This window comes from Vulpes vulpes, chromosome 9, assembly GCF_048418805.1.
Source record: "Vulpes vulpes isolate BD-2025 chromosome 9, VulVul3, whole genome shotgun sequence".
Taxonomy (NCBI): Eukaryota; Metazoa; Chordata; class Mammalia; order Carnivora; family Canidae; genus Vulpes; species Vulpes vulpes.
The window spans coordinates 97,033,824-97,061,628 of NC_132788.1; the positions used below are offsets into that span (position 1 = coordinate 97,033,824).

The 27,805-nt window shown below is 51.1% G+C and overlaps 1 protein-coding gene across 4 annotated transcripts; it reads right to left on the bottom strand.

Annotated features, from left to right (window-relative positions):
• Positions 1-254: 254 nt before the first annotated feature.
• On the bottom strand, positions 255-27,667 carry MAU2 (MAU2 sister chromatid cohesion factor). 4 transcript variants are annotated; one of them, XR_003233585.2, is made up of 19 exons: positions 27,340-27,665; positions 20,011-20,028; positions 19,554-19,619; positions 18,784-18,879; positions 17,482-17,576; positions 15,768-15,795; positions 15,316-15,471; positions 13,969-14,115; positions 13,792-13,882; positions 12,473-12,576; positions 11,814-11,891; positions 11,452-11,517; positions 9,329-9,415; positions 7,905-7,954; positions 7,637-7,714; positions 7,323-7,434; positions 4,547-6,629; positions 3,538-3,665; positions 255-3,158 (listed from the first exon to the last, which is right to left on the bottom strand). XR_003233585.2 is itself a non-coding variant. In XM_025989436.2 (19 exons), the coding sequence occupies exons 1-19, from the start codon at positions 27,613-27,615 to the stop codon at positions 3,084-3,086; spliced, it is 1,839 nt and encodes a 612-aa protein (XP_025845221.1). In that variant the 5' UTR covers positions 27,616-27,667; the 3' UTR covers positions 255-3,083. The 4 variants fall into 4 exon arrangements, 2 of the variants coding, with proteins under 2 accessions (XP_025845221.1, XP_025845216.1); XR_011994436.1 differs by having other exon boundaries at positions 9,332-9,415; positions 27,340-27,648; XM_025989436.2 differs by having other exon boundaries at positions 4,547-4,637; positions 9,332-9,415; positions 27,340-27,667.
• Between the last annotated feature and the right edge of the window lie 138 nt (positions 27,668-27,805).

Sequence of the window (27,805 nt, forward strand, 5' to 3'; positions counted from 1 at the left end):
GATGTCTTAGGGGCCTCCTCTCCTCCAGGCGGGGCTGTTCTGGAGGAACCGTCAGCAGCAGAGAAGACTCAGGTTTCCACCAGGTCCTCTGGTCCAGGGTACGGGGCTCTATAACCTCATCACCCTGTTGGTTCAGCAGAACTTCCTGATGCCCACTGACTGAGTGGCCCCACCTGGCCTGGTAAGAGGGCAAGCAAGAGCCATCTCTGGAGTGGCACACACAAGGGACAACACGACAAAAACAAAACAAGTGATGGCTCCTGCAAATTATTTTACTTTGAATATATAGGAAAAGGAAATCCACAAATGGGAAGCTATGTTCTATGGTTATGTCTTTTAAACAATGTTTTGTATTTACAAAAATTTTTTCCTGATTAAAAGCACCAGCTGAAGTTACAGGCTGCTAAAACCATAAGATATTACAAACCCATTAAAAGACATTATGTCAAACATACTTATTAAAAACCCTTAACAAAACAGAGACGATGCAATCAACAAATTCACCCACTGCACCAGGCAGCCCTTTTCTGATTTCTTTGCCAGTGTTCCCAATAAGTGGGGTGGGGAGTGTTTACCCCAGGGAGAGGACCCTCGTTTCACCCATGGATGGCTGCAAAGACCCAGCACAGGGGAGGCAGTGGTGTGTGTGTGCCAGGGAACCTAGTATCTCCTGGACCAGTCCCCCAGATCCACAGGCCCTAAGGACCCAAGGAGGTGGGAGGAACACACACAGAGGCTGACCAGCTTTCAGTAATTTACCTGCCAACAGGGATCTCTCTATTCCTCCCTTGCACACTGTACACTTAAAGGCTTGGAGTTTTTATTTATCTGTCTTATCTAAACAGTTATGACACTGTAGAAGGTCTCCCTGGGGGCTCACTTGCTGCCTGTCTTAAATTCTTATGATTGAGTGAGAAAACTGTGAGGCACTCCATTTGGACTCACAGGAAGGTACTTATGACAGCTTTATGTAACCAGAAGATGCTACGGTGAAGGGGAGGTTCAAAGCTTGCACATGCAGAAATGCATGTACACGCAGTTTGGCTTCCATAAAGCTAGAGTGGAATATTAAATATAAAGTACTGAATTTTTAACTGTAAACATAAAAACTTATCCTTAACTTTACAAGAACATAGATAAGAGTGGTCACTAAAAGCACTTTAACATCAGGACAGATGTTAAGTTTTGAGGTTCTTATTTCAACTGTTCTACATAAAAAATGCCCTAGAAGCAAAGAAAGGCTTAAATAAATACGCAGAGACAAACATGATGTACAGCGTGATTGAAGTAATGAGGGTCTGGAGAGGTCAGACAGTGCGGGGTCTAGGCCAACAGGGGTAGCTTGTGGATAGAGGGGAGAGCCTAGGGGATAGCCTTGACGGGAGAGGAAAACAGGACAGGACAGCTTGTGGTCACGTCACACCCTCCTCTTGTAGGCCTCACAAGCCCAGGGATCAGCCAAAAAGGTGGCCCTGAGCTGCACCGGACAGTGCTAGGCTCTCCTGGAGGACCCAGGATGCCACACAGATGGTGGGTCCTCTTAGGACAAGCCCTGGCCAGCCCATGCCTCCAATCAGCAGCTGACTGCGCACGCCTGTCGCTGGCCCCCTGTGGGCAGCAGGGGCCTGATGCTGGCCTGGTAGGGGCGGTGGCCCTGTGCAGGGAGGTCTGCTGACAGCCCTGCTTGCGGCTAAGGCACACTCAGGCCTCAGGGCCTGAGCAGCTGACCTGAGTGATCCCAGTGTTCCTTCTGTCAGACACTGAGGCTTTGAGAAGCAGCCCTCACAGTGCAAGGGTAACAAGATGCAAACTAACAAGCCACCCTGACTAGCAAGACCACTCACCACTCCTCTGTGAGGGGGACACTCCCAGGCACTGGGGGCTGGAGGAGGTGGCTACTTCAACTGCCCCCAATGCCACCATCACCACTGGGTTATCTCCCCAAATATCCAAGAGGAGCACAGAACCGAGCATGGTTGTCTGAGCCTGGCAGAGACTCCTGGGGTCAGCTTTAGCTCAGGAAGAGGTTTCAACGCTGTCCCAAGACCCAAGGAAGGTAGGTCTCCTCATCTTCCCTCCTGAGAGCAGTGTGAGGGGCCAGGGGAATTGCTGCCTGCTGGCCAGCTGAGCTCCAGGCATCTGCAAATGTCCTCTGCTGAGGAGGCCGCAGAGCTGCCAGGAAGCAATTTTTTCATTCAGGCACCCTGAGTTGGGCTGAGGAGGGTCCCCTCCCTTCTCCTTTGCTTCCAGCCCAGCAGAATGGACGCTGATGGGGGAAGGCAGCTGGTGCAAAAATAGGAGTCTCAGCCCCCAGCTCCAGCTCTGTGAATCACCACACACGCACGCACACACATGCACACCCGTGTCTACAAGAATGTGCACCTCCATGGCTGGACACTGAATCCAGTCAAGGTGCAGATGTTTGGAAGCCGAGTTCCTGGGCCCCCCGGGTTCCTGACCAGAGGCGCTGGCTGTCAGATGTGGGGGGACACTGGACAGAAAGGCAAGCTGGGAAAAGTGTTATGGTGGGATGTGCATTTTTGTCCCTGACATGCACCATCACTTCTTCCCTCCAATTTTGGGGCAGAAACTGGCATTTTGCCTCTGGGCTCTGGAAGCTGCTATGAGCAGAGAAAACACTAGAGCCAGGCAGAGAGGCCCAGGTGATGGAAGTCATGTGGCAATGTACCAGCGGTACCACCCACCCTGGCAACTGGCACCCCACTCCCCGCCCAGACACGCTCCCTCGAAGGCGTGACTTAGACGTGGAAGCAGAACTGGCAATTCAAGTCCACTTTAAAGGATGGCTCTGGAAAGTTGGCTCCAATATCCCCACCTGCAAGCCTCAGCACTGGGGTCTTGTTATATGGTGGGAATGGCTGGCCAGCCCTTCCTGGGAGGGCTGAATTAGCCCTGCATACTCCCCAGGGACTTGGAAGCTCTGGAGACAGTCAGAAAAGAAGCCTGGGGACACCCACTCCAGCACACCTCCAAGGAAAGCTCAAGTGCTGTCTGGATGGAAGTAGGGGACACACTGGGCCCCACAGAGGCCCCAAGAAGCTGGACGGCTCCCTTCAGGAGCCTCACAGGAGGCTGGCCAGGCTTGTATTGGGTCCATTTTGAGCTTGGAACTGCACAGGGGGTGGGCCGTCCGTCCACTGTAGAGGGGAGAGAATACATAGGTGAGGTCTTTCCTAGGAAGGAGCAGAGATGAGGTGAGCTGTGTGTTTTGTCCTGGACTATTGTTCTCTTTGGGCAGATTGCTCAGCCAGGGCCCTGTCCTCCACACCTGAGTCAGCAGGGCTCCTGGGAAGCACCATATCACCCACTTGGGTGACTGATGCCGTCACCCCCATCTGAGGGGGCCCTTGAGGCTAGGCCGAGTTAGGGATTGCTGGAAACATGCAGGGAGATGCCGGCCAAGCATGTACTTCCCTTCTTAGGGAACATACCCCCTGGGGGCTGCAGGCCAAGGGAGAAGGCCCTGAGAAGTCAACTGGCACTTTCATTTTGCCTCCCCAAACCCAGAGCCTATACCGTGATGAGGTTGTGTTCAGGGAGACTGCAGGCTTCAATATGGTCCTGGAGCAGCTGCTGGGAGAAGTTCTGGTGCATCTGGGCAGCTTCGTGGGCATCCATGGCATTCCCGCAGGCCTTGTTCAAGTCTAAGGGTGGGACACATGCATAGGGTGGATCTACCTTGCCCTGCCCCACATCCTCCTCTTGGGCGTGGGTAGAGCCCTAAGGTTAAACCCCATTCTACCAGTGAGTTCTTGTGTATCTGGCATGTCACCTATCCTGAGCCCTGTCTCAGGGTCAGCGAAGCCCACCTGCCAACAGCCCTCACATATGCCCTCCTGAGCTCCTGAGTCACATGGAGGTGGGGAAGCAGTGTGGCCCAGGGAACAGACATAAGGGTCAGTTGGGCAGTGAAAACCCTCAGGGCTCCCTGTGGACACTGGCCCTCCTGGGGAGGTGCTGGCCAACCATCAGGCATACAGGAACTCACTAGAGCAGGGCGCCTAATACCCCACTCCTGAGGCAGAAAGACTGAATGGGCCACAAAGCCCACTGCAGCCTGCCCTCTGCCTCCTTCCCAGAGCTCTGGATAAGTCTCTGGATTTTAGTAGCACAATCTATAAATGGGGGTGCAGCAGTAACAACACTGATGCTTGCTGAGAGCCTACCCAGGCTCTGGTACCCAGAGCATCCTGGCCAGTACTGTCTGACAGGGACAACTGCTATTCAGGGAGAAGGAAACCAAGGGTGAGGGCTAGGGCTCACAGCCTAATTCTTCACCCAGACTCCAAGAAACAGCCTTGTGGAAAGAGTGATCCGATCCTGTGTTGAGCTGATGTCATGAATAAGCCTAGTGCCCACTGCCCCTAAACAGGTCCTGCTGTGGAGCTTGAGCAGATGCTAGAATTGGGACTGTGGTGTGTAGAGGCCCAGTCTGAGCACAAGCTAATCAGGGCTTACCCGAGATCTTTTAGACTTGGGCTCCCAGCAGCCCTGATCTCTGGGAAGGGCTGGTTATTGCACTCACCTCTCAGCAGGGCTGAGGACCACAGCTGCACTGACATGTCTGGGATCTTGCTGGCCAGTTGCATGGCAGGCACCACCATGTTGTTACTCTCCTGTTGACCGAGAGCAGCCAGGGAAGGGAGTGGGGGCTGGGGCGAGCAGCGGGGACAGCCTAAGACCTACCCGCCACACCCCCCCCAGGCTGTGCCCTTCTCCTGCTGCCTGGATTGCTCCTACTTCTACTTCAGAGCCCATCTCAAATGACCTCCTTTGATGTTCTCTTCAACTACCTCAGGAGAAAAGAAACTGCCCCCACTCTTCAGCTCTGCATGCACCTCCTCATCAGGGTACCACTGGCTATTAGTTTACTTGCCTTTGTCTCTAACTAGAGCAAAAGGCACTGGTGGTAGTCAGCTCTGGACTCCGATTAGCTGATTAGAAATGCACATTCAGAGGTCCCAGGGTCTGGGAGGAGGAAACAGTCTGCCCTGGTGGGAGTGATGAGGGCTGAATGCAAAGAGGAAAGAGGAAGGGAGGTTTTTCTTCTACATATGAACTCATTCTTGTGGGAGGTTACCTGTCACATGGGGCTGTGGGACACCAAGGCATGGTAATTCTCCAACACGGACTATGTGACTGCACAACTCTGCTCCCATCAATATCTAGGATGTGCTGAGGGTGGGTGCAGGGCCATAAACACCCATCCCGGACCCCATAATGATTGGCAGCATTGCTCCGACCCCATTCAACTTAGGGACAACAAGCTTTGCTGGCCTGAATGCTGGATTCAAGGTGACATGGGGGAACTCCATACACAGCAGCCCCTGGCAGGTACTTGCCATGTGGCTAAGAGATTTACAAACCATCAAAACCAACTCCTGAGGCCTAGCTTCAACACAGACAGGATTATGTGAAGATAGGATTATGTGAAGACACAAAAGCCAATGACTTCACACTGCCTCATGGCTGGCACATCAAAGATGAGCTCCAGGTGGGTCTCAAAGTTTTTCAAGATTGAATAAAGTCCTTCCAAGACCCCAGAGTGCCAACAGAACACGAAAAAACTCTTCTCCCCTAGGCCTGGGTTTGGAAACTGCCAGAAGGAGTATATATCAAGTATATTCATAATATGAAGCTCCTAAGCAAGCTGCCCCATGCCAGCTTGTGGCCCCACAGAATTTGGTATGAAGATGTGTGATTCTCAAAGGTATCCTGTGTAAGGCTGCTCACAAACTCATGATGCCTGTGGACATTCCAGGCTGGCAGGCTGAGGGCAGACTGTCTCCCTCAGACCTGGAGCTGCTTGAGGCCAGGCTTAGGTCTGAGGGCTCTTGGGGGCTCCATGTCACTCCACACAGGCCCAGACACACAGGGAGCAGTGGAGGTTCCTAAATAAGCTCTGTAAGATATCCCGGGATCGCCCCAAATATGAACCAGAGCTGCAGCTGAAAAGCTGCTTTGTTTACCTTGTCCCATTCAAAGTGGCTTCTGCAGACTTTTAGACAAATGAGAGCCAGTGAAGTCTGGTTCTAAGCCTGGGTCTGCAATTTGGGGGCTCTGTGACCTTAATTTCCCCAGCTGGAAAACAAGGTAATGACATCCACCACATGGAGACATGAGGTAGGCAGCCCACCCTCAGTAGGCCCTCACGTTGAGCTCCTGGTTCTCATCTGACCCTAGACACACAGCAAGGCCACTGTTCTCATGTGTGCTCAGAGGTTGACGAATAGGGTGACAGGATATTCTAATAGAAGCAGAGCTGCACTCTGAAGGGAGAACCCAAAGCTCGTCTTCCTTTAGGGGTGGTGGCTCCCCAATGTTTATGCCACTGACACCAGGATGTGAACTTCAAGGCCCGCTGACCAAAGCAAACGCCTGTCATGTTTGTAGGCAGGGGGATATGCCCAGGTCGGTAAAAATGCTCATTCTTAGGGAGCCTGAGGGATGATCAGATAAAATTCTATGGGCCAAGACATGTACCCCATGTTAGCTAAAGTGAGGCTGGCTAAACTATGAAGCGGCTGTTGCTTCAAAATTCTTGCTGCTACTGAAGAAAACTCACCCAGTGGTGCAGAGAAAGACAAGGTATCAAATTATGGAATAGCCTGAAAAACAAAATCTATGTGTAGGCAGAGATAGGTATTGGAAAGAGACAGAAGACATGAAATCATCTTCTCCTTTGTTTCTCACCCTTTCTATGATAAACATATCATATTACATAATATGAACGAATGCTATCTTAAAAAAAAAAATGGCCTCAAGAGGTTGACAGGTAAAAGCAGGCAAGCAGGTAAGAGCACACCCCAGGTTCCCCATCTGACTTGGGAGTTGGATGATCCCACTGGGGCCAGCCCCAGGGGGCCATTCTAGGTAAGGGTGAAGACATGGGGTGCCCTGAGGATGACATTGTGTGCTGGGCAGAATGGAGCCCAAGGGATATAACTGGGAGGACACACCTCTCTGTCCCTGGATATTAACACACAGAAAGGGGAACTTGCCCTCAGCCCTGGCAGCTCTGGACAGCCTGTGGGACTCTGTCTGACCACTGCCTGCAGCCGGCACTGGGTCCATCTGCCACAGAGACCCACCCTCCAGGGATCCAAAGCTCCCCTAGGCCTGCCCCCCAAGCCTATGTGAGCCAAGGTGCCCCTGCCTTCCCTGAGCCTCACAGAGCAGTGGGGAATGGGGAGGTTACTGAGATAAGATCACCGAGGGCACAGGACGCAAAGTGCTACTAGGTGGTAGTCCAAAAGTACCATGCTGGCTCCCTGCCTCTCGGCCCAGCCCTGGACACTCACTCTGTGGTTCCCCAACACATAGAAGATGTGGCCCAGGAGCACAAGGGAGCAGGCCGTGAGCCGGTTCAGGTCCTCTGCGTTGGACATCTTCAGAGTTTCTCGAAGAAATCGCCTATGTGAGAACAGATGCTGAAGGACCATCAGGATGCCTTATTGGTAGGAAGAGGCTGTGGCCACCTCAAGGCCCTGAGCAGAGGCTCACCTGTCTTGGTGATAGAAGCCCTGGGCACACGCTGTCACACAGCAAAAACCAGCTGGATGGCTAGCCCAGGAGGTGCCAGGTAAGGGGGAACCCGTCCTCTCCCCATACTCACTTGGCCTCATTGTAGCGTCCCTGGAAGAAGGAGAAGAGCCCACGCACGTAGAAAGCTGCAGCTCGCAGGCAGTGTGAGCTGACAGGAGAGACAGCAGAATACTTTCGTGGGGTTTTTGCAAGTGCAGCAGGTTTATAGGCAGGGAGGGAGGGGCAAGAGGCATCGGGTACATAGGGCAGTTGGGTCCCACCAGCACTGGCACCACCCCAGGAACACAGAAAATGTAAGACAGTAGGTCAATGGGGCACTCAGCACTCGGGTCACCTACCTAACAGGGAAGCTGTGGTCTGGATTGATCCTCTCCAACAAACTATACAGCTGTGGCAGAAATAACAGTTAGGATCATTTTGCATTTTGAAACAGGAAAAAATTCAGCCTCAAATATGCCACTAAATTGACTAGGGCTGCTTGCACCTTCCCAACCCAACCTAAGAGCATCGTGCTCTCAACCCAAATCTCATGCCTGAGTAACCCACAAAGAGCGGGGTCAGAACCTCCAAGGATAGGTGAAGGCACTCCAGAAGACTGCACAAAGCTGTTTACCTCCTCACCCTCCTATCTGATGGGAATCACAGCCTCCAATGTAAAGAGTTGGGGTTGGGTCAACTCTCAGCCTTCCCCACATCAAATGAGGGGGACTGGGTGATCAGGGCAGCGGCTCAGTCTCAGCTTTTATATGCTCAGAAGGGCCCAATATGGGAGAGCAAGGTGGTAATACCAGCCCACATGGGTCTTGTGGGTTGGGGGTGGGGTTTATCGGGAGGTACAGGGATCCTGGGAGGCTCTGATAGGCAGCCATGTGACCCATGCTCTAGGTCTCCTCTGGCTGACAAGGAGGGAGAGATACAGGACATGGTTGAAGTGAGCTGAAGCTGCTCCCAGTGTCTCCTATAGCACCTCCAGGAGGCAGATGCTGGGAGGATAAAGACACAGGGAAGCCAGCTCCCCAGTTGTGAAGCCGTGACCCCCTAAATATGACCCACGGAGTTCACTCCTGGCCCTATGATAACCCTGCCCATTACTTCCTAACCGCTGAAAGGCTTTCTGCTCCCTAAGAGCCCAAAACATCCAAACCCAGAAACTGGGAGGTCAGCTAACTTTTTCATAGACTAAAGATAAAACGAAAGCCATGGAAATGAAAAAATAACTAAATCTCAGATTTGGAGGCAGGAGGCCAGGATTGGGAGAAGGTAATTCTAGGGCTGAGGGGGGATCCCAGGGCTGAAGGGAATTTCAGGGTTGAGGGTTGCAGGGGGAACCTGGTGTGAGGGCACATGTCCTATAACGACAAGCCCTGGGAGCCCCTTACCCCTTTAAAGGCTGGGTCATTAGGACAATCTAGGAGCACAGTGCGAATGGCTGCCTGAGCTGCTGCTCCTCAGAAGTGAACATGAGGCCTCACTGACACTCTAGAACAGACAGGTTGGGGTAGAAGAAACTGGATCTTTTTTTTCTGTGCGATTTAATAAAGTTTGGCTCGCTCTTAACACAGAGAAGTGTTATTTAGCTCGGGAATGTTCCTGTCCTAGACCTGCCTGCCCCTACATGCCTGCACCTCTGGGTGGGACAGTGCCACTTATTGGAGGGTGAAACTCTGCGGCTGTTGAGATTTGCTGGTGCCCAAGAGAACTCCAACCCCACTGCCCCCGAATAAGAGTTGAAAAGATACCAAACATGAAGCATGTCACCTACTACCTCTTGGTGTCTATTTCCTTCCCGTATATACACACTCGCCAGATTGGTCACGATGAAGGCCCACAACTCCTGGTGGTTGGTGAGCTAGAACAGGACACATTGCCATTAGAGGGCCATGCCAGGCACAGCCACATCACACTGGGGCCACTCAGTGGCACTGGGGCTAATCCAGAATCATTTTAGTCCTTTCATTTCAGACAGACCCCCTTGCCTGCCTCCTGAATTCCAGGAGCATAGAGCTGTTATTTCTCTTCACTCTATAACCATCATCCACGTTAGGAGAAACTTAGGAAACAGAAAAAAGAAAATCAGCCACCCCCGATCCTGCCCTGAGAACACACTGCACTGTAGTCTATTTTCTGCCTGTTTCTCGGGACTAAGACTCAGATAGTCCCTCTCTCCACACCACACCAGTGACCCCTTGGACGCCAGTGTGGGCTGACACAGCAGAGGCATGTGCTAATCCTGGGGAGGATACCACCAGGAGGGTAACTCGGGCTGTCAGACACCAGAGATGCTGCTGATGACTGGTAGCAGACGGACCGCTGTCCTCAGCTCTTCTTGGAAAATAAGAATGGTGGAGAGAGGGGTCAATCTGAGTAGCCTGAGCACTACCCAAATCCTGCTTCCCAACAGGGCTGAGTGAGCACAGCTGTTGGGAGGCTGAGGCTGCCTTGGAAATGCAGCCCCCACCCACAGGACTCCAGCGTGCATTGAGGGGGCCCAGGTCTCCTGAAGTGAGCAAACAGCTCTGGTTTGTTTGCTGTCGGACCACAGGAAAAGCATGTTTGGGGCCACGTGGGGTTCGAGTGTGTATCCTGGCTGCACCACTTCCCACATGGCCTGTAGGAGTGCTGTGTGGACTCCCCTGAGGCACACACCATCAAAACAGCAGCAGCCCCTTGTGGGACGTTAAGATGTGGAGGGAGGGGCTGAGAGAACTTCATAGGGCCATGGAATAACTGCAGGTAACAGGGCAGCTGTGTGAGGGTGTCCTGGTACCACTGCAGCTGGCAGTTGCCTAAGTTGCCTAAGGCCCAGGGGAGTGGGCATGGATGGAAAGGCTGAGAAGGCCATGGGGGTGGGCACCTGGTCCACTGCATGCTGCCAGAGGCTCCTGCACATTGCCAAACAAGCAGCAGGGTGGCAGCATCCAAATCCACACAGAGAATCTCAGAGGAGCAGTAATGCCACTGAGCCCAACCCAAGGAGTTAATAGATCGGGAGACCCGCACAAGGGACAGAACTCCTCATCTGAAAGATGCACACAGCACCCCCACCCCCTCATCTGATATATCAGCACAGACTCACTTCACTTGAGTCATGCAGCCACCCCTACTCCCCAACATCTCTGCCTGGGGCCTTCTCAGGACCCCAGGGGGAAGGTGTAGCCAGCTTCCTTTTCCTGTGAGGACATGGATACCAAAAGGGGATGTGCTTATCTGGTCCTGGAATAAGACAGGCAGAACCGGGACCTGGTGCCGGCTATCAATTCCTGGGCCTGGGGTGGGTCTTTCCAGGAGGATGTAACACCAGCTTTCTCCCAGGGCCTGCTGTGACCCTGTCTGAGGCGAGGACATAGCCCCAGCAGACCTCCTTCATGACCCCCAGAGCAACCAGGCTGCCACAGGATGAGAACAGACCCTGCTTTGTGTCCCAGGACTTGCCACGGGGGTGGCTCCAGGGAGCCCCTGACCCCTGCCAAGTGACTCTGCATCTTCAGCTCTAACGAGAGCCAAAACCAACCTGGCAGGCTATCAGGTAGGCTGGGTGGGAATCAGGAGTGAAAGAGGCTGAATAGGCTGTGGTACCAGTGGGCACTGGGCTCTCCCTGATGGCTGCCCTCCAGTTGTCCCATCCCATGCTGGCCAAAAGCCTCCCTGCCCACAGCTGTCCCTGTCATACTGTTTTGTCAGTACTGGCCTTGCCCCATCCAAATAGCACCGGACCTGCCCGGGAAAGTCCCGGGTAAATGGCATGTTACTGTCACAGCCGGTGGCAGGCTGAGTGCTGCAGTCGCCCACGGAGCACAGTTTTGTGCAGAGGTTGTCCTCATCACAGACCACGCCCGACTCCTGAGAAGAACCGCCCGCCCCTTGGAGCGAGGGCCGGCACCTTACCCGCAGGGCTGTGGTGAACTGGGCTTCTGCATTGTCCATGCAGTTGACAGAGACACAGTACAGGCCCTGGAAGAAGAAGGTGTCAAGGGTCTGAAGCCATGCAGTTTGCCCAGGGCTGCACAACTAAACCCAAACAGGCCTGATGAGTGACTGCTGAGCCAGCTACATCTGAGCTTTACTCCAGCAAAGGGGCAGAAAAATGGCATGCTTAATTACCCCCTCCTCCCGGGACCCAACCCAACTCAGACTTAAGATGCTTATCGGAATAAAGCCCGCTAGAAATATTCTGGATCCTGCCTGGGGCAGCGGTCATGGGATTAGTCACTGGAAGGGGGCCGGGGGCAGGCGGCCTGTGTACTCACCAGCAGCGTGTGCAGCTGTGCCGCGTGGTTGGAGAAGAGCCGGGGGGACTGCTGGCACAGCTGGCAGACCTGGGAGATCTGCCAGGAAAGAGCATGTTCAACATCACAAGGCCTCTAACATGGGACCTGGAGTCCCAGCAGCATCTGGGAGACCCCAATGCCGACAGGTATGCCCACATCCTACCTTCCCTGGGGCACAAAGTCCCAGCAAATATGTCTGTCATGAGGGCCAAGTGCAGCCCTGACCTCCTTGAGAATGACGACCCTCATCTCCCATCTCATCCTCCCTTTCGAACATGTGTCTTAGACACACAGCACCTTCACCCTACTCTGGGCCCCTAACCCCTCTCCAGAAGGTAAACATTAGAGATTATGGATTGGCCAGAGTGCTAGGATCACCATCAGGGGACCCCAAATCCTCAGACTCCATGTTCCTTGGGCATGCAAACTTTTAGGGAAAGTACCACTGATTTCTGTATCATATTCTCTGATCAGTTATGTCCACCAGGATCACCAACTAACAAAACATAGTGAAATGACAAAGTTGGATGTTCTGCTGACATACACCAGGCAAATTTACATTCTCCCATGTGACAACTTGAGACCCGGCCGACCCCAACAGCTTTCCCACCCATGTGTGTGGCCTCTGGCATCATTACCTCCTGTAGTGCAGTGGCCTTGTGTCCTGTGACAAGCCTACACATGATGATATGTTCAAGTAGGATCACTTGGAAGGAGGACAGGATAGGGCTGCAGTCAAGCACTGGGGGTGAGAGGTGGGGGTGAGTACTCAAAGTGTAGTTAGAGAAGAGACTCTGGGAGACTGACACAGAGCCTCCTCGGGACTGCATCCTCCCACCTCCCACCACGTCAGCCCCTTGGCTAGCCAGGTCTAAGCCCATTTCCTTTCCTGGGCACTTGCTTAGCACTAGCTCTGTCATCTCATTTGGTGCCCACTGCACCCTAGAGTGAGGGGGTTTATCTCCCTATCCAGGTGGAGAGATAGGCTCAGAGCCAGATTTTAGTGTTAGAACACCAGAGTGTTCTAAGAGTAAGAAATCCCTGGAGAGATAGATTTGCCTCCCATCCTCACTCCACTGTGACCCAAGGGAGTGCTCCAGAGCACTCTGGACACAGTGGATTATAGAAGTGTTGCACTAGCCCAGGAGAGTGAAAACTGTGCAACAGGTCTCAGGCAGCAATGGAGGAACTCAGCTCTTGGCTTCCCTGAGAGGTTGTCTTCACACTGGAGCCAGATGGTACCCACAGCCCTTTCCCAGCTCATTTGGAGGGAAAGAAGCACCATCACTGTGGGCTTTGGTTCTCTGGGTCTGAAAGTTCCTCTCCCAACAGCACTAATGAGGGTATAGGAAGGAGATGAACAGTTTAACAGGGATGCTGAGCCAGCCAGGGACACATGTGGCTCTGGGGTCCTCCTAATCAAAGTGTCTTGGTCCTACAGGAGAGATTAGTTGGGCATCCAGGAAAAACCCATGACCTCCAGAGGACCTGCTACTGGTCAGGGAGATCTGATTTCTGATCTCAGCCTCACCAAAAGTGATTCACATCACAAAACTGAGAATAGAAAGCAAAAGCAGCCACTGTCTTTTTCAACTGAGCACGCTGTCCCAACAGGCCCTGGTTGGGACCCACCAACCCTCACATTCGTCTTGAGCAATGGGGGTTTGGGGGGGCGAGGGGGGCGTGCTGGGCGGCAGAGATAGCACAAGACCCCCTGCTGGCCAGGGATCAAGGATCAAGTCTAAGCCTGGCCTGCTCTGCTCCGATCTCAGATTGCACCTATCTTCCAAATGGGTTAACAAGACCCACGGGTCAGGGACTCATGGTGACTGCTCAGCACTGCTGTCCTTCCAGGTTCTTCAGGCCAGTACAAGAGGTGGCACTCAGGCCATCCACCAGGGGGCGCTGTGGCTATGCAATCTGCTAAGTAGAGCCTGGTCCAGCCCTAGAGACTTACTCTTGAGCTTCTCCAGCTGCATGAGGGCTTTGTCTGTGTATTTCTGTGCTTTCTCCAGGTAGCCGGCCTGCATGGAGTGCATCACGGTCACCTGGCGACAAGACCAGACAGCGGTGGTCACTGTGACCCTCTTCTCACCCCCTTAGCCACCCTGGACCCAGTTCCCCAGAGACTCACCAGGTAGACGAGTACACACATGTGCTCCTTGGGCAGCCAGTGGAAGAGGTCGGCAGGGTTGCTGGGCAGGATCTCATCATCATGCAGCGTGGAGATGGTCTGGATGCATTGCTGTAGCTGCTTCAGGCACGGCTTCACGCTCTTCACCTGGAATGGGCCAGTAGCACTACACAACTGAGGGCCTGCCTACTCCCACCATGTGCCAGCCCTCTTAGGTGCCTGTCCAGCCACTTCTCAGCCCCTTCCTCCCAGGAACCCCTGCTATGCTTATCACTGCAGGATGCCCACCCCCAGATTGGTCAGCCAGCTTTCAGGGAACAGGACAGGGCCAGGTAGGTCATCTGTAGGATTGAAGCTTGGCCACAACTCAGTTTTGGGCCCCCATACCAAGGCCTGAGAGAAGCCTGTTCAAAGACTCTGCTCAAGCCACATTTTTACTTTCCTATAGTAACCCCAGGAAGGAAAGGTAGGGCTGGGGCAGCTGGATATCCTAAGGGGTGGGAAATGGCTCCCTGGGAGTCCTTTAGGCATCAGGGTTTATACAGACTGGCCTCTGTTGTGGTAAGCCCTATCCCAATGTCCCCCATAGGCTATTTCTACCGCTATCAGCACCCCATGAAAGTCTGCTCTATAATCCTATGTGTTATGTGTAGTGCTTGGCCCAACAGGCAAAGCTGGGTGCAGGTGGGGGAAAAGAAGAAGCCCCTTACCAATGGGACACCAACTCGGCACTTTCTGGGGCCTTCATTGCCACTAAGCTCTACCTGTGGCCTTCTAGCACACCAGAGAGGTGTGTACCAGAGAGGCACCAGAGAGGTCCCGCCTTTGGTCACTGGGACAGGGTGGGGTAAGATGGATGGAGAGATGTTCACCCATGCAGATGCAGCTGCTCCCCAACCACACGAGAATTACAGTCTACTCTCAGATACAGCTGATCCTGTCAGTCTCTTCTCGAATTCCTTAAAGCTGTCATCAGCTGGGGGATGGTAGACAGACACTGCTGGGGTACCTATTGTGTGCCAGGCACCATGCCAGAATCCTCAGTTTATTCTCATGGATTCCACATACTGCCTTCAACCATCATGCGCCAAGTGGGTGTGTGTGCCACCCTTCCTTCTGCCATAATGCTAGGAATAGGAAACCCCCATTCTCAGAGTGCCTTCTGCCCACGGGTCCAAAGCACCAGTGCCAGACTGTGACCAGGTGTGTAGGAGAAAGTGAGCCCCCGATGAGAGACATATTGTGTGGCTAGTGACAAGAGGCCACCACAGAGCTGATGTCTTGGCCTAATGCCCATGCACAGCCTGCTCACTCCCCATCAGCCCTCATGTGGGATGCACTACGTACCTGCCCGGCATCCAAGTAATGAGTCACCTGAAGCACCAGGAAGAAGACGCGCAGAGACTCCTTCTGGATGGGGTTCCCTTGCCAGTTCTCAACTATCTGTCCACAGAGGGTCAGCAGCGGGTGCACTTCCTGTAACTTGCGCTCCATCAGCAACAGCTGGGGAGTGAGGTGCAGATGCTGGGAGCCCCTCTGGGTGCCTGGGTCTGGGCCCATCCAGGGTACCACACAGAGAGGGCACAAAACCAACCCAAGGCTGCTGCTTCTTTAGCACAAATCCGACAACCTGGAGTCTGAGTGTCACTTCTGAACCGAGCAGAGGCACCATGGTCTCACCCTTGCTATAGCCTGCTGTGTATGAGGTCTGGGCCCCCAAGGGGCTACACTATGGCAAGTAAATGGAGCCTGGCCTCGCCTCCTCCACACCAGCCCCACTCCACCCAGTCTTAACTTACCATTCCTTTGCTGAGCAGGAACAGTGCCCTGGAAAAGAGAAGGTGAGTCAGTCTGTGAGGCTTTGGCACCTCCTGGGATGACCGTACCATCCCAAAGTTCATGGGGACCTAATGTGCAGCAATCCCCGGTGGTCTGTTTTATTTATAAGGCTTATTCTACTTCATCCTGTTTGATATTCCTCTATTTTTTTTTGCTTGGTTTAGATGTTCAAGAGGCTCAAAAACCTCATGATAAACAGGTGCTCAGAAAGCATGTAGGAGCAGAGTATGGAATGCAAGTATGCCACAATTCCACCTTGGCTGACAGTAGAGAGGGGTTCCGCATCAGTGCATGGCACTGGGCAGGGGGTGAGCACACAGGCTCACCCCAAGGTGCCCCAGCATGCTGGCGGGAGGCAGGGGCAGCTGCTTTCAAGAATCCCAGCCCATAGGCCCCTAGTTTATTCAACATCAAAATTTCTGTCTCACCAGTGTTGGCAGAATCAAGTAGGTGCCATTCTCCCCATTTTCCGGGTTGGGAGACTGAGGTGGGGGGGGGGGGGGAGGTCAGTCACACAGAAAAACAGATGTCTATGTTCCAGGATACCATGCCATTCCCTGTTGTTACCTCATGGCAGGCAGACCCTAGAGTCTACCTGCCCATTGTCCGGCCATCAAAATCTAAAGGCTGGGAACTTTGTATTAAGGTTCCCACAGTGTCACACACGTTATCACCCTAGGTCAGAGGTTCCGGGCCAAGTGACCTGCAGCTACTGTGCCCTGATGGAGCCCACCCAGGCCGTCTGTCTACAGCAGCACAGAAGCCTGGTCAGGAGACACTCTTGAGTGAATATGTATAGTGTTCAGCTGTCCCTGTGCCCTGTAGAGCCTAAGTATCACCACAAACCCAGTGACAGCTATAGCACAAAGGGGGCCAGTGTGTGTGACAGCTGCCCTCTCAGGGTGGCCAAGGGTCCAGGACAGCCTTAGGAGGGCCAAGCGCTCCTATGGGCACTTTCAAGTCTAGAGTTCAGAGAACAGAGTTGGGGACAGTTTTTTTCCAACAACTACATGGCCTAAGATCAGTCCCCATGAAAGGGAACTTTACAAAACCCTAATGCATACAACAGAATAAAAGCCCCATTGCCTGGTGCCTGTCTACTGCTAAGCTCTTTAAGGGGAAAAAAGAGACAGACTGGAGGCCTTCACAGAGGGTACATAATGAAGCACCAGTGGCCTCTGACCCCAGAGCACCAGTCTCCAGACTGTGGTCTAAGCAGTTCTGTGGGTAACATGAACATATGTCCCCTCTTTTATACAAAGGCCCACTTACTCTGTCTCCTGTTGTACATCCAAGCCCTCCTCAATGCACCCTGAGCAGGGACACTGGGGTTGCCCATAGGCACTGACAAGCAGACCCTCTGGGAGCACTGTTCTTGCATCTGTGGGGACCAGCCCAGCACATCATACGAGTACTTTTCATTTTAAGAGATACTAGATTCATGCTAGCACTGAGAATACAGGCTGCGCTCCCCGGTCAGTCAATTCTCCCCTCCCAACTTCATGAATCAATAGGGCAAGAGATGTCTCGTGTTGCCTTAATCTGCACGTTTTTTACTATATGCAAAAGTGATCCTCGTTTCAGGCCAGAATGCCAATGCTTCTTATTGTCCAGAACAAGACAGCCAAGCCGTTTCCAAGTAAGAGGGAGAGGGGTGTGGACAGAGGTGCCTACCGTGTGTACTCAGATCCCACAACTCTGGCATACTCGGCCCCTACACCCAGGAGGTCGCAGGCTGACACCAGGTCCTTCTCAAGTGTATGCAGTTGCTAAAGAGGAGAGAACAATGACACTCGCTTTACAGTACATAGTACCTGACCTTAGTGCTCTGCTGGTAGCTTAAAAGTGAACCTTCCCCACATACCAACAAAATTGTCTCAGGGTCAGTTTTGAGCTACATCAACTAAATTATCTCATCACGTTAATTGCTTTGAGTATAGAACTCCTCCTGGTCTACAGCATACTTTGTTTAAGCTTCCTGGCTCACACAGACAGCAGTTAACAGGCACATACCCCCAATATTTTGGGAGTGTGTCGTGTGCTTTGCAGATCATCTTTGGGGGCTAGTCACTAGGGAGGCAGCCAGGGATAAGTGTCTACAGCTGTTTCAAACAGAAAAGCCTTAATAGGTTCAAAGGAAGATATACTTGCAGGGCCTTGGTCAGGAGCTTGGGCTCCTGCATGCACGCAGCACCCACCAACACAGGTGACTTACAGTTTGGCTGCACAGGCAGGTGACAGAGCTATCATGGAGGGTGGGCAAGGGCAGCCTGGTAGGCAGGCTGGTTCTGAGACAGGAGAGACTGGAGGCCAGCCAATGAAGGGGAGGTAGAGCCCAGAAAAAAAGAGGTATGCCTCACAGTAGAGCCTACCCATCCTCTTTCCTGACCCCTAGGTGGCAGGCCTCTCCACTGCAGTCAGAAGGCCCAGCCTGAGAAAGCCCACCACCACTGGAGTAGTCTCAGAGCACAGAGACCACCTATGTCTGCAGAACTGAAGGGAGGCCAGGTGGGGGACTTTCATGTAGTCTAGGCTTGACTCAGCCACTCAGCCTGATAGGGAGTCAGTCCCTTGGAATCTCAGCTCAGCTTTTACAAAACACAGTGGGCCACTGTGTTCCCCAAATTTAAATTTGGGGAAAAATAGAAATGTTCCCCAAATTTAAATGAACACAGGTCAAAGGAAGTACCAGAAGGGAAGAGAACAAGAAGACAAGGCCCTGTGTCGGTCCCTATGGGGATGGACACTCCCACCATCATCACCCTGGGTGCTGATGGGGGAGTGGGGGTGTGTCTTGCTGAGGACAGAGGCTAGTTAGCAGGTAAAAGCAACATCCCTACGTCCCCACCCATTCAGTGCAGCAGCCTGAGGAGAGCCTGTGTGTCCTGGAGTTTGTTATTTGTACTTGGGCGGGTCTGCCCCAAGGTCATGGCTCCTGCAGAGCACCCATGTTTCTTGGTTAGGCCCAGTACTCACAGCAAGCTGGAAGAGCAGGCGGCAGTGCCAGTATGGAGTCTGCTGTGAGATCTGGATTGCTTTCCGCAGCAGTGGCTTTGCTGCGTCTACAGAATTCTGAAAGGAAACAGTCAGGTTTGGGGAGGAAAAAACAAGCCGGCAAGCAAGCTGGATTCCTTATGTAGCAGCTGTGGCACCAGAAGGCCACTCCTGTTCATGCTCACCAAAGGAATTGTGAGTTGCCAATTTACTTTATTAAAAGAAGAAAAGACTTTATTGGACTCACTCATTGGCTGGGAAGTTTTTGCATTGCTCTTAAAATAACTCCTCACTGAACTAAACTGAAAAGTAGCTTTAGTCCAAAATCCTGAACAGTCAAGTTAGACAAATTGCCATCTTTCCTGTTCTGCAACCAGAAAGGGGGGCCAGGGATGTGAACCATGCACACCTTGCTACTCAGGGAGCCTCATGTGTGGCTGCTTAAAGGAGGGAAAGGTGATTTCCAGCTATGCCTGAGATTAGAAACCAAGTTAAGAAGGCATACAGATTTGTTAGGAACAAGGAAACCTAGGAATAAGGCTATTTTCCAATAGTCTTTGGTAGAAAGATTTTGCTGGCTTTCATTAGCAAGTGATGACCCGTGGATGCTCTATGCACAGTATAGGAAGTAAAAAAGTAATGGAAAGCATTAAAAGCAAGAAGGCAGTCCACTTCTGAGCCCCAGTTTGCCACTGCGCCTTTGCTATATAGGGAGAGTGACTCTGCTTTCAGAAACCTTCACGTGTTCTTACCTCTTGACAGTATAACTCGGACAAAAGACTTGCTGCTTCAAATTTAACATCTTCAAACTGTTGGATCTAATAACATCCAGTTAAGGAAGGAAAGACACGGCAAAGAGGTCAGTTTCAAAGGCCACAACTTGGGGTTCTTACATTGCAGAGGCTGGCGGAACTGGAACATTCCCGCCTGCTGAAACTTCAAGTTCACCTACTCCTCTAGCAATCTGGGTTGGTGCCAGCTGGGTGTAGAGCTAGATGACAGGGTACAAAGAGAAACATGGCATCCTGGGAGAGGATGTTGGTCTGTAGGGGTAGCCACATTGAAGAAGGGATTCTTCAGGTGAGGCAAAGCCTAAATCTTTGTGGAGTGCTTCATGGGAGGATTCAAATTTACAGTACAATCTTGGTGGGTGGTTTTTTTTTAATGGAGCTTTCCTTAAAGGGAATGGTACCAACAAGAAAAGGATACTTGCTGTGATATCAACCACTGAAAAGAGAAAGAAAAAAGGATTAATTTTCAGCTAAATACTTGGTGCCTACTTGCTGGTTCTACTTTGGGGTTTACACAGATTGTCCTGTCACCAAAAGCTGCAGGTGTTCAGTTAAGTGGGAAGGTGGCCTGCTTGGCCTGAAAAGGCAGGCTTACTTTCTCTGCAATCCCACAAACAGAGTGCAGCTGAGGGAGAGAAAATGAGTACCTGCTCCTCTACGGACAGGAGTCTTCTATCTTGTCAGCCCCCAAGTCAGATTCAGAGCCCCTTCCTACCATAGCAGAGACACTCCAGAAGGAAGTGTGCTGAAAGCTCCTGTGTACCACTCACTGCAGTACACAGATAGTTGGAAAAAAACATCATACAAGGAATCAATTACAACTGGAGAGTGGGTCTGGAGGTGTCAGTCCTTCCTGGAAGAAATGACATTTAAAAGATGCTTGGGAGGCACCTGAGTGGCTCAGTGGATGGAGTGTCTGTTTTTGGCTCAGGTCGTGACCCCAAGGTCCTGGGATTGAGCTCCACATTGGGCTCCTGGCTAGGTGGGAACCTGCTCCTCCCTCCTGCTTGTGCTCTCTCTCAAATAAATAAAAAACAAATAAGCTTGAAAATGAGCAAAGTTAGCCTGAAAGTGGAAGCAGGAGTGCTCCAGGAAGGAGTGGTATATACAAACATGGCCAGGGGGTAGCAAGGATGGTTCTAAGACCTGAGCTCACTGTCCTACCCTCTGCTGGCATGCACACCAACACAGGGTTCAAATGACATGCTCCTCCCTGGGGACTGCTGTGCCCTGCAGCTCCATGTTCCAACAGGAGGTGGTGGTCAGGATGTGTGTGGGCAAGTCCACTACATGAAAGACACCAACCATGCTGTCAGACCACCTAGGACCCAAGCATACACCAGATGCTGTTCTTGCCAACCCACTCATCCTACAGACATTCACAGAGCCTTGCCAATTGCTGGCAGAAAGATTCAGAACAAAACGGAAGACCCTGACTCACCATGCTCCGTGGGAGAACAGTGTGTGGGAGGGGATGATGCCTGGGGTTGAGCCCTGAAGGGTGAGATGTCTCTAAGCAAAATGGAGTGTAAGGTGCTCTGGGTAGAGAAGAGCCCAGGAAAAAGGCAGAGGCCCAGGAAGCTTAGGCTAGAAGGCCCAATGATCTCTGGGCCATTTGTGTGGCAGCACTGCCTATGAATGAGAATGCCCCAACATCATTCCTGGAGCCTTTCCCAGTCAGAGGCATAAAACAGAAGCACCCAACCAGATCTGGGTTTTAAGAATACCTAAAGGCAGTAAAGGGAATGTGAAAGGAGGAAGAGGGCCCATAGAGTTGCTGGTCTTCGGGCTAGAGATGCCTCTGGGCCAAGGGCGAATGGTGGCCCAAGAAGTCAGAGGCAGGGAAAAGACTGAGACACTGCCTGCAAAACACAAGTAGGCCAGGAGGGGGCACTGTGGGAGAGGCAGAGAGAAACAGAGACCACAAGTTCCAGCACCACTGGGCTCCTGACTGACACACATTCATGTGCACACATACAGGGCCCAGGCAAAAGGCACTCTGCAGCCAGCCTGAGTGTCCCCTCTCAAGGACCCCCTTGCAGCAGGGACAAGAGGGGCTCAGGGTCCTCACGGGGCGGAGCCAGCTTCAACCACACAGGTGATGTCAATGCAACTGGTAAATACAGAAGTCAGAGTGTGCTTTCTACAGAAACCACTACTCTCCACAGGGACGGTCAGGGCAGTGAGAGAAGCTCCTGAAGGCTTCCAGTTGGAAGGAGATGGGAAACCAGGGGAGGAAACTGTGTGACTGGGGACATGGTTGGGCTAGGAGTTGTGCAGGAGTGGTCCCATGTCAGGGCGAGTCAGTCACTTTCCCAAGACTGTCAGTCAAACAACTGCCAGACAAACATAAGACTTCACTTCTATATCTTGCAACATTAATTCACAAACCAGAAACATAGACACATCAGAAAATACACCTTACAATTAAATATATAGAATACCTTATCTGATGGTGCTACTTTATTCAAAGTTGCTAACTGACCTATATGTTTTACTATGCAACACTAAAAAATAGGTACTAGGGACGCCTAGGTGGCTCAGTAGTTGAGTGTCTGCCTTCAGTTCAGGGCATGATCCCAGAGTCTGGGGATTGAGTCCCTCATTGGGCTCCCTGTGGGGAGCCTGCTTCTTCCTCTGCCTATGTCTCTGCCTCTCTCTCTCTCTCTCTCATGAATAAATAAATAAATAAGATCTTTAAAAAATAAAAAGAAGTAAAAAATAGTTTTTGTCTCCTTCCTTACGATAGGAAAGAAGCCAAAGCAAGAGATCTCACTGCTGGGCAACCTGCAGGTGTGGGAAAGGGATATAAATTACCAGAAGTCCCTGGGGTTACCTTGGGACTCTCAGGGAAAGTAAGGGTCACCACAGGGCCAGCACAAGCCATGAAGGGTGGATAGGCTTGAAAGAGCACATCTCTCATGCCTGGAAGATTCCATTCAGGGCTGACAGTGTTTCAAGATTTCTTATTACCTCAGAATCAAAATAACCCGTGTTTTTTTTTTTTTTTTAGATCGGCTTTTAAATCATCAAAATGTGTAAAAATAGTTATGGACTGCAACTCCTTTCAGATGTAAGCACAGTACTTAAGAGCCAGCCTGCCTCCTTCTGCTGTGTGACCTTGACTATGAGAAACCCCCTGTCAACACTGTCATTAGCAAGTTGGAAGTGGTCTCTATCTCATGGGTTTGTTGAGGATTCAATAAGATAGTGTCTCTGAGAAGACCACGTGCAGAGCCTGGCATGTAGAAGGTGACAACAATACTCGACTGATTTCTAAGCAGGAACAGGAAGAAATCAGGGGTTGGAGGGGAGTCAGCAGGACAAGTTGGTGGAACCGTGAAAGGATGGTTCCTAGACAGATTTCACATCCTGAAGTCAGAGGAGGCTCTGAGAGTGAGAGTGAAGAAAATAGAAATGAAGACAGGAGGAAGCACAGATCACTCTTCCATGAAAATGCTTAATGCCAAACCCTGAAAATACAGCTTTTGCACAAGGTTTTGCTCCCAGCGATGGGATATGCAATTTGGCAGGACATGATGCTGAAGGATAAAAGATCTACTCCAGCCATGCCTGTTGATGAAAGGCTGAGAACTAAGCCCTTTGGGGCCTGAAGAAGAGAAAGGGAAGCATTTAATCACTTGCTGAGAAGGTAAACCAGATATTCTCAGGGTAAACCTGGAAACAGAATTAACAAGCATCTAGATGGCACAGTTTGGAGCTGCTTTCTAAGTCAGGGAGCAAAACTACCATTAAAGAGCATCTCCATTCCAAACCCAAAGAGTAAGCAAACATGGCACTGACATGAATATCACAGTGAGAAGAAACCAGTGTATAAAGAAAGACTACCTGGGTAATAAAAAATAATGAACAATTCATTGTAGAGAAGTAGCATTTATTCCTCTCTAGCTTTCAAATCAGCGATGTTTAAGGTGATGATGCATTTTCTAGGCCAAGGGATAAAAAGAAACATGATCAAAAGTTTAGTTAATGGGGGGCAGCCCTGGTGGCTTAGCGGTTTAGCGCTGCCTTCAGCCCGGGGTGTGATCCTGGAGACCTGGGATCAAGTCCCACGTCAGGCTCCCTGCATGGAGCCTGCTTCTTCCCTGCCCCCCCCCTGCCATTTCTAACAAATAAGTAAAAAAAATCTTAAAAAAAAAAAAAAAAAAAAGTTTAGTTAATGGGGTATAGATACACAACTAAGTACAAACACGCAGATTCTCTTGATTCCACAGAGGATGTGCAAATGACTAAAACTGAACTGTCTGCTGGAAAGACAGCATGAAAATAAGGCAAGAAAAGACTGAAAATGCACACAAGAGCAGGTGTGTAGTAAGAGGAAAGCCAAGGTGAAAATGAAATGAAAAGGAACACAATATCAAAGAATCTGCAGAAAACAGCTACACAAATTCTCTAGCCAAGAGATTTCTGAGTAAAGCAACATCTCTTCTAATCCTGAACTATTTACTCCAGGAGTTGAGCAGCCAAGAATCCTAATGACACACAAACACACCACTGCTAAAACCATAATCTAAAAGGGGGAGACTCTCAGGTGAAGTGTTCAGTCATGTGCCACAATAGCTATAGGAGTTGCTGAGCGGATCGAGGGGAATGAAGAAGCCAGCGGATGATTCAAGGGCTTGCAAGGGCCGGGATCCCTGGGTGGCGCAGTGGTTTGGCGCCTGCCTTTGGCCCAGGGCGTGATCCTGGAGACCCGGGATCGAATCCCACGTCGGGCTCCCGGTGCATGGAGCCTGCTTCTCCCTCCGCCTGTGTCTCTGCCTCTCTCTCCCTCTCTCTCTCTCTGTGACTATCGTAAATAAATTTAAAAAAAAAAAAAAAAAAAGGGCTTGCAAGGGCCAAAGAGACCAACAGATGTGACCTCAGAGAAAGCTGTTGAGCAAAGGGAGAAACATCCTCCATACCTCTGATGGAAACACTGAACACATGATTCTTTCAAAGTTGATAGAATGGATGAAGTTGGTGGGTAAGCAGATGATACCTTCCTTCTACAAAGTTTACAAATGCAGTTGAGGCAATGAGACACTGATGGGAAGCAAAAACAGGGTAATTAACTTTATATTAAAAAAATTGATTACCAAGGAGGTTGGGGGTTTCTCAGAGAGAAAACAGAAGAGATGGTAAGAAGAAAACCAAATGTGGTGGTAAGTGAGGAGGCCCATTGAAAGTTTTACCTGAAGCACTCAAAAGTTACAGAAAATTAGTTCAGAAAACAGCATGAGGAATGATCAAGGAGAAAACAGTCACAAAATGTCTATCCCTCTGTGTCTCTCATAAATAAATAAAATCTTTAAAAAAATGCTTTTTGATATTCTGGGTTGACTCCCTAAAAAGAAATGGAAACCTATTTGGCCATTTGCTCTTCAGGACTAGAAACAAACCACTTCTAAAAGAAGAACATATTATAATTTTTTTTTGTTGTTGAGCGAATCTGGGAAAGGAACAAATAGAAGTTGACAGCAGCCTGAGTGGGGGAAAAAATCACAGGACTAACAAAGAACGAAGATTAAAGAAACATGCTTGTGTTGCAACACAATAGGAGATTACATACAATTGCAGAAGAAAACAGCATGGAGAAAAGCACTTTAACTGAAAACTGGACAAATTCCCAGCTAGGGATGCAACTGACAGGAAGGAAGGGATTTCCAAGTACAATGTCAGTGTGAGCTAAAGAGGGGACCTTGTGGCTGTGTGGAAAACCCCATAAGATTCAGGGTTCTGTAAAATCAAGAGAAGGCACTTCACAAGCGTAATGGTTTAAATTATGGATCTAGACGCCCAGCAGCTCCAAGGAAGCAATCTGAGGCATGGCTGCTTCCCCTCCACAGCACTGGGTGGGCAAAATGTGATAATATATACAACTATGAACCACTGCTCAAAAAAAAAAAAAAAAAAGGACTGAATGACCCCCCAAGACAAGAGAAGGGGGTGGCAAGATTTGTTGTTAATTCAGAGAAGGGAGAGCTTCAGGACCCCAATTCACTGAAAGCATTGGGCCACAAGGCCTGAGCAGTCAGTCTCCAACATGCCCACACCCAGGGAAGTCTGGGGCTCCATTTGATCTCAGCCTCATCACTGCCCAGGAGAGACCTTACACCAACTGGTCACAGCTCAGGCATCTCTTGGGATTAACCTGACATCCTGAGTCGTTCTCCAGGTTTGCTTTCCCCATCCCATTCATGCTTGCTCAAATGTCACTCCTACAGATAGACTTTCCTCACTACATCTGCCAAAAAAAAAAAGCTCCCCATCAACTCCCATCTCTTCACCTTGGATCATATTTTCCATGGTTCTTCTATCATTGCCTAACCTTTTACTACACATTTAATGTTTGTCTTCTTCACACAAAAAACATAAGCTCATGTTGACAGGGACTATTTTAGTCATCACTGATCTACGGCACCTAGAATAGAGCTTGGCACCTGGTGTGAACTGAATAAATATCTGCTGAATGAAGAGAAGAAAAAAAACTTCATAAAAACCATAAGGACTTATTGTCTAGGCACTGAAGTTGCCGATCCTGAGCCCAAATTTGAGACAGTTTTGTTAATAATTTGATGTGTAGCTTTGGGCAAATCACTTCATCTCTCTAGACCCATACTGCCTCACTCCTAAAACAAGGAAGGTGATCAAGCAAAGACTAAAGTCCCCTTCCAACTCTTTACACTCTTTGATATTCTCCCAAAGGTAATTCATGACTAGACATAGGTGGGCTGGGATTTACCACAGATGAATACACTTTAAAAACTTAAGTTGATTTTTTTTTTTTTTTTTTAAGAAATCTCTTTTAAGCCAACTAAGGCCGGGTAAGTGGCAAATGGGAGGCCTGGTCTGACAGGAGCACAGCGTTGCTATGACAAGAAACAATGCCAACGCCAGAAGGGGCACAATGACAGCCACTTTCCCACATTCTTTGAAGCACCAAAATCCCACAAGTCAAGATAGGGGGATGAGGTCTCTCTTCTGAAGGGGATAGACCAACGCATGGTGGGAGGAAGAGAAGTCACCATGGATACAAAAAGAGCAAGAGCTTGGAGATCCCCCCCATCCCACCCCACCCTACGGTAGAAAATGGTTCTGGAACATAGGCCCCCCTCAGTTCTGCCTTACAGGATTTTAATTTCTTTTCTCTGAGCCTCTGCCTCCCATCTATGACACCTTGCATTAGGGATAGAGGCACAATACCCTCCAGACACTTATCAGACTTCCAGGTCCAGGGAGAGGATGCTTCCTAGGTTGCCTGAGAGACCAAACTTAAGATTTTCAAGGGATGCCTGAACTGTCACCTTGGCCCTGCCCTATCCTGAGTCACTTTAGGAGGGAGCGTTCAGGCTGATGCTCACGGGGCTGAGCCCTGAGGAGCTCGAAGCTGCAGGACCCACTGGCCGATCTGGTGGCCTTCCCATAGGCACCATCAGATGATACTCTCCTGAAATCCTGAAGAATCTGGCGACCCTTCTGCTCCTGATAAGAGACAACTCTCCAATACCCTGAGCGGGGTCCTGGGGCCCTGCCTGTCACTAGGGACGCTAAGTAAGGTACAGAGAGAGGCCCTCGGGTCCCCTGAGAGGCTGGCGGCTTCGGGGTCCTGCTGCTCGTGCGGAAGTCGCGCCCCAGGTACCCGAAGAGGGGCCAGACGGCCCCTGCCCGCCTGGGGTCGCAGTCCGTCAGCCCAGGCCCCGGAAAGAGCCCGTGCCTCCTCCCTCGCGGCCGGGTCCGCGCTCACCGCCTTCTCCAGGTGGCTGCGCGCCTGTTCGCTGTTCTTGGTGTGGTGGTAGAGCACGGAACCGAGCTGTAAGTGCGTGCGGGCCTCGATGCGCTGCGGCGGCTTGAAGGGGAACACGGCCTGCAGGCAGTGCACACACAGGCGGATCTTGGGCGGGCTGGAAGTGCGGAAGTGCTCGGCGAAGCCCAGAAGCGCCAGGTACCACGACTCGGCCGCCTCAGCCTGCGCTGCCTGGGCCGCCGCCGCCTGGGCCGCCGCCGCCGCTTGAGCCGCCATTTTGGCCTCCACAACAACAAGCCGCCGCCACAGGGAGGCGGAAGCAGGCGCGCGGGGCGGGGCTGGGCCCTTCTCACACCTCTCGCGAGAGCTCCTGCATAGAGCATTCTGGAATATGTAGTTCGTCTTTGGAGCGGCTGCGGTTCCGGGGCAGTGTGCGAAAAGTCGATGGCCTTTGGTCCGCGGGACT

What these genes read in the sequence shown, in the direction of transcription:
- MAU2 (XM_025989431.2), bottom strand. Translation starts at nt 27,615, where the DNA reads ATGGCGGCTCAAGCGGCGGCGGCGGCCCAGGCGGCGGCGGCCCAGGCA. An exon ending in CCGAGTTATACTGTCAAGAG is followed by an intron (nt 18,880 to 19,553) that starts GTAAGAACACGT and finishes GTTTCCTTTCAG; the next exon opens with AATTCTGTAGACGCAGCAAA. An exon ending in ATTACTTGGATGCCGGGCAG is followed by an intron (nt 14,116 to 15,315) that starts GTACGTAGTGCA and finishes GGCCCATTCCAG; the next exon opens with GTGAAGAGCGTGAAGCCGTG.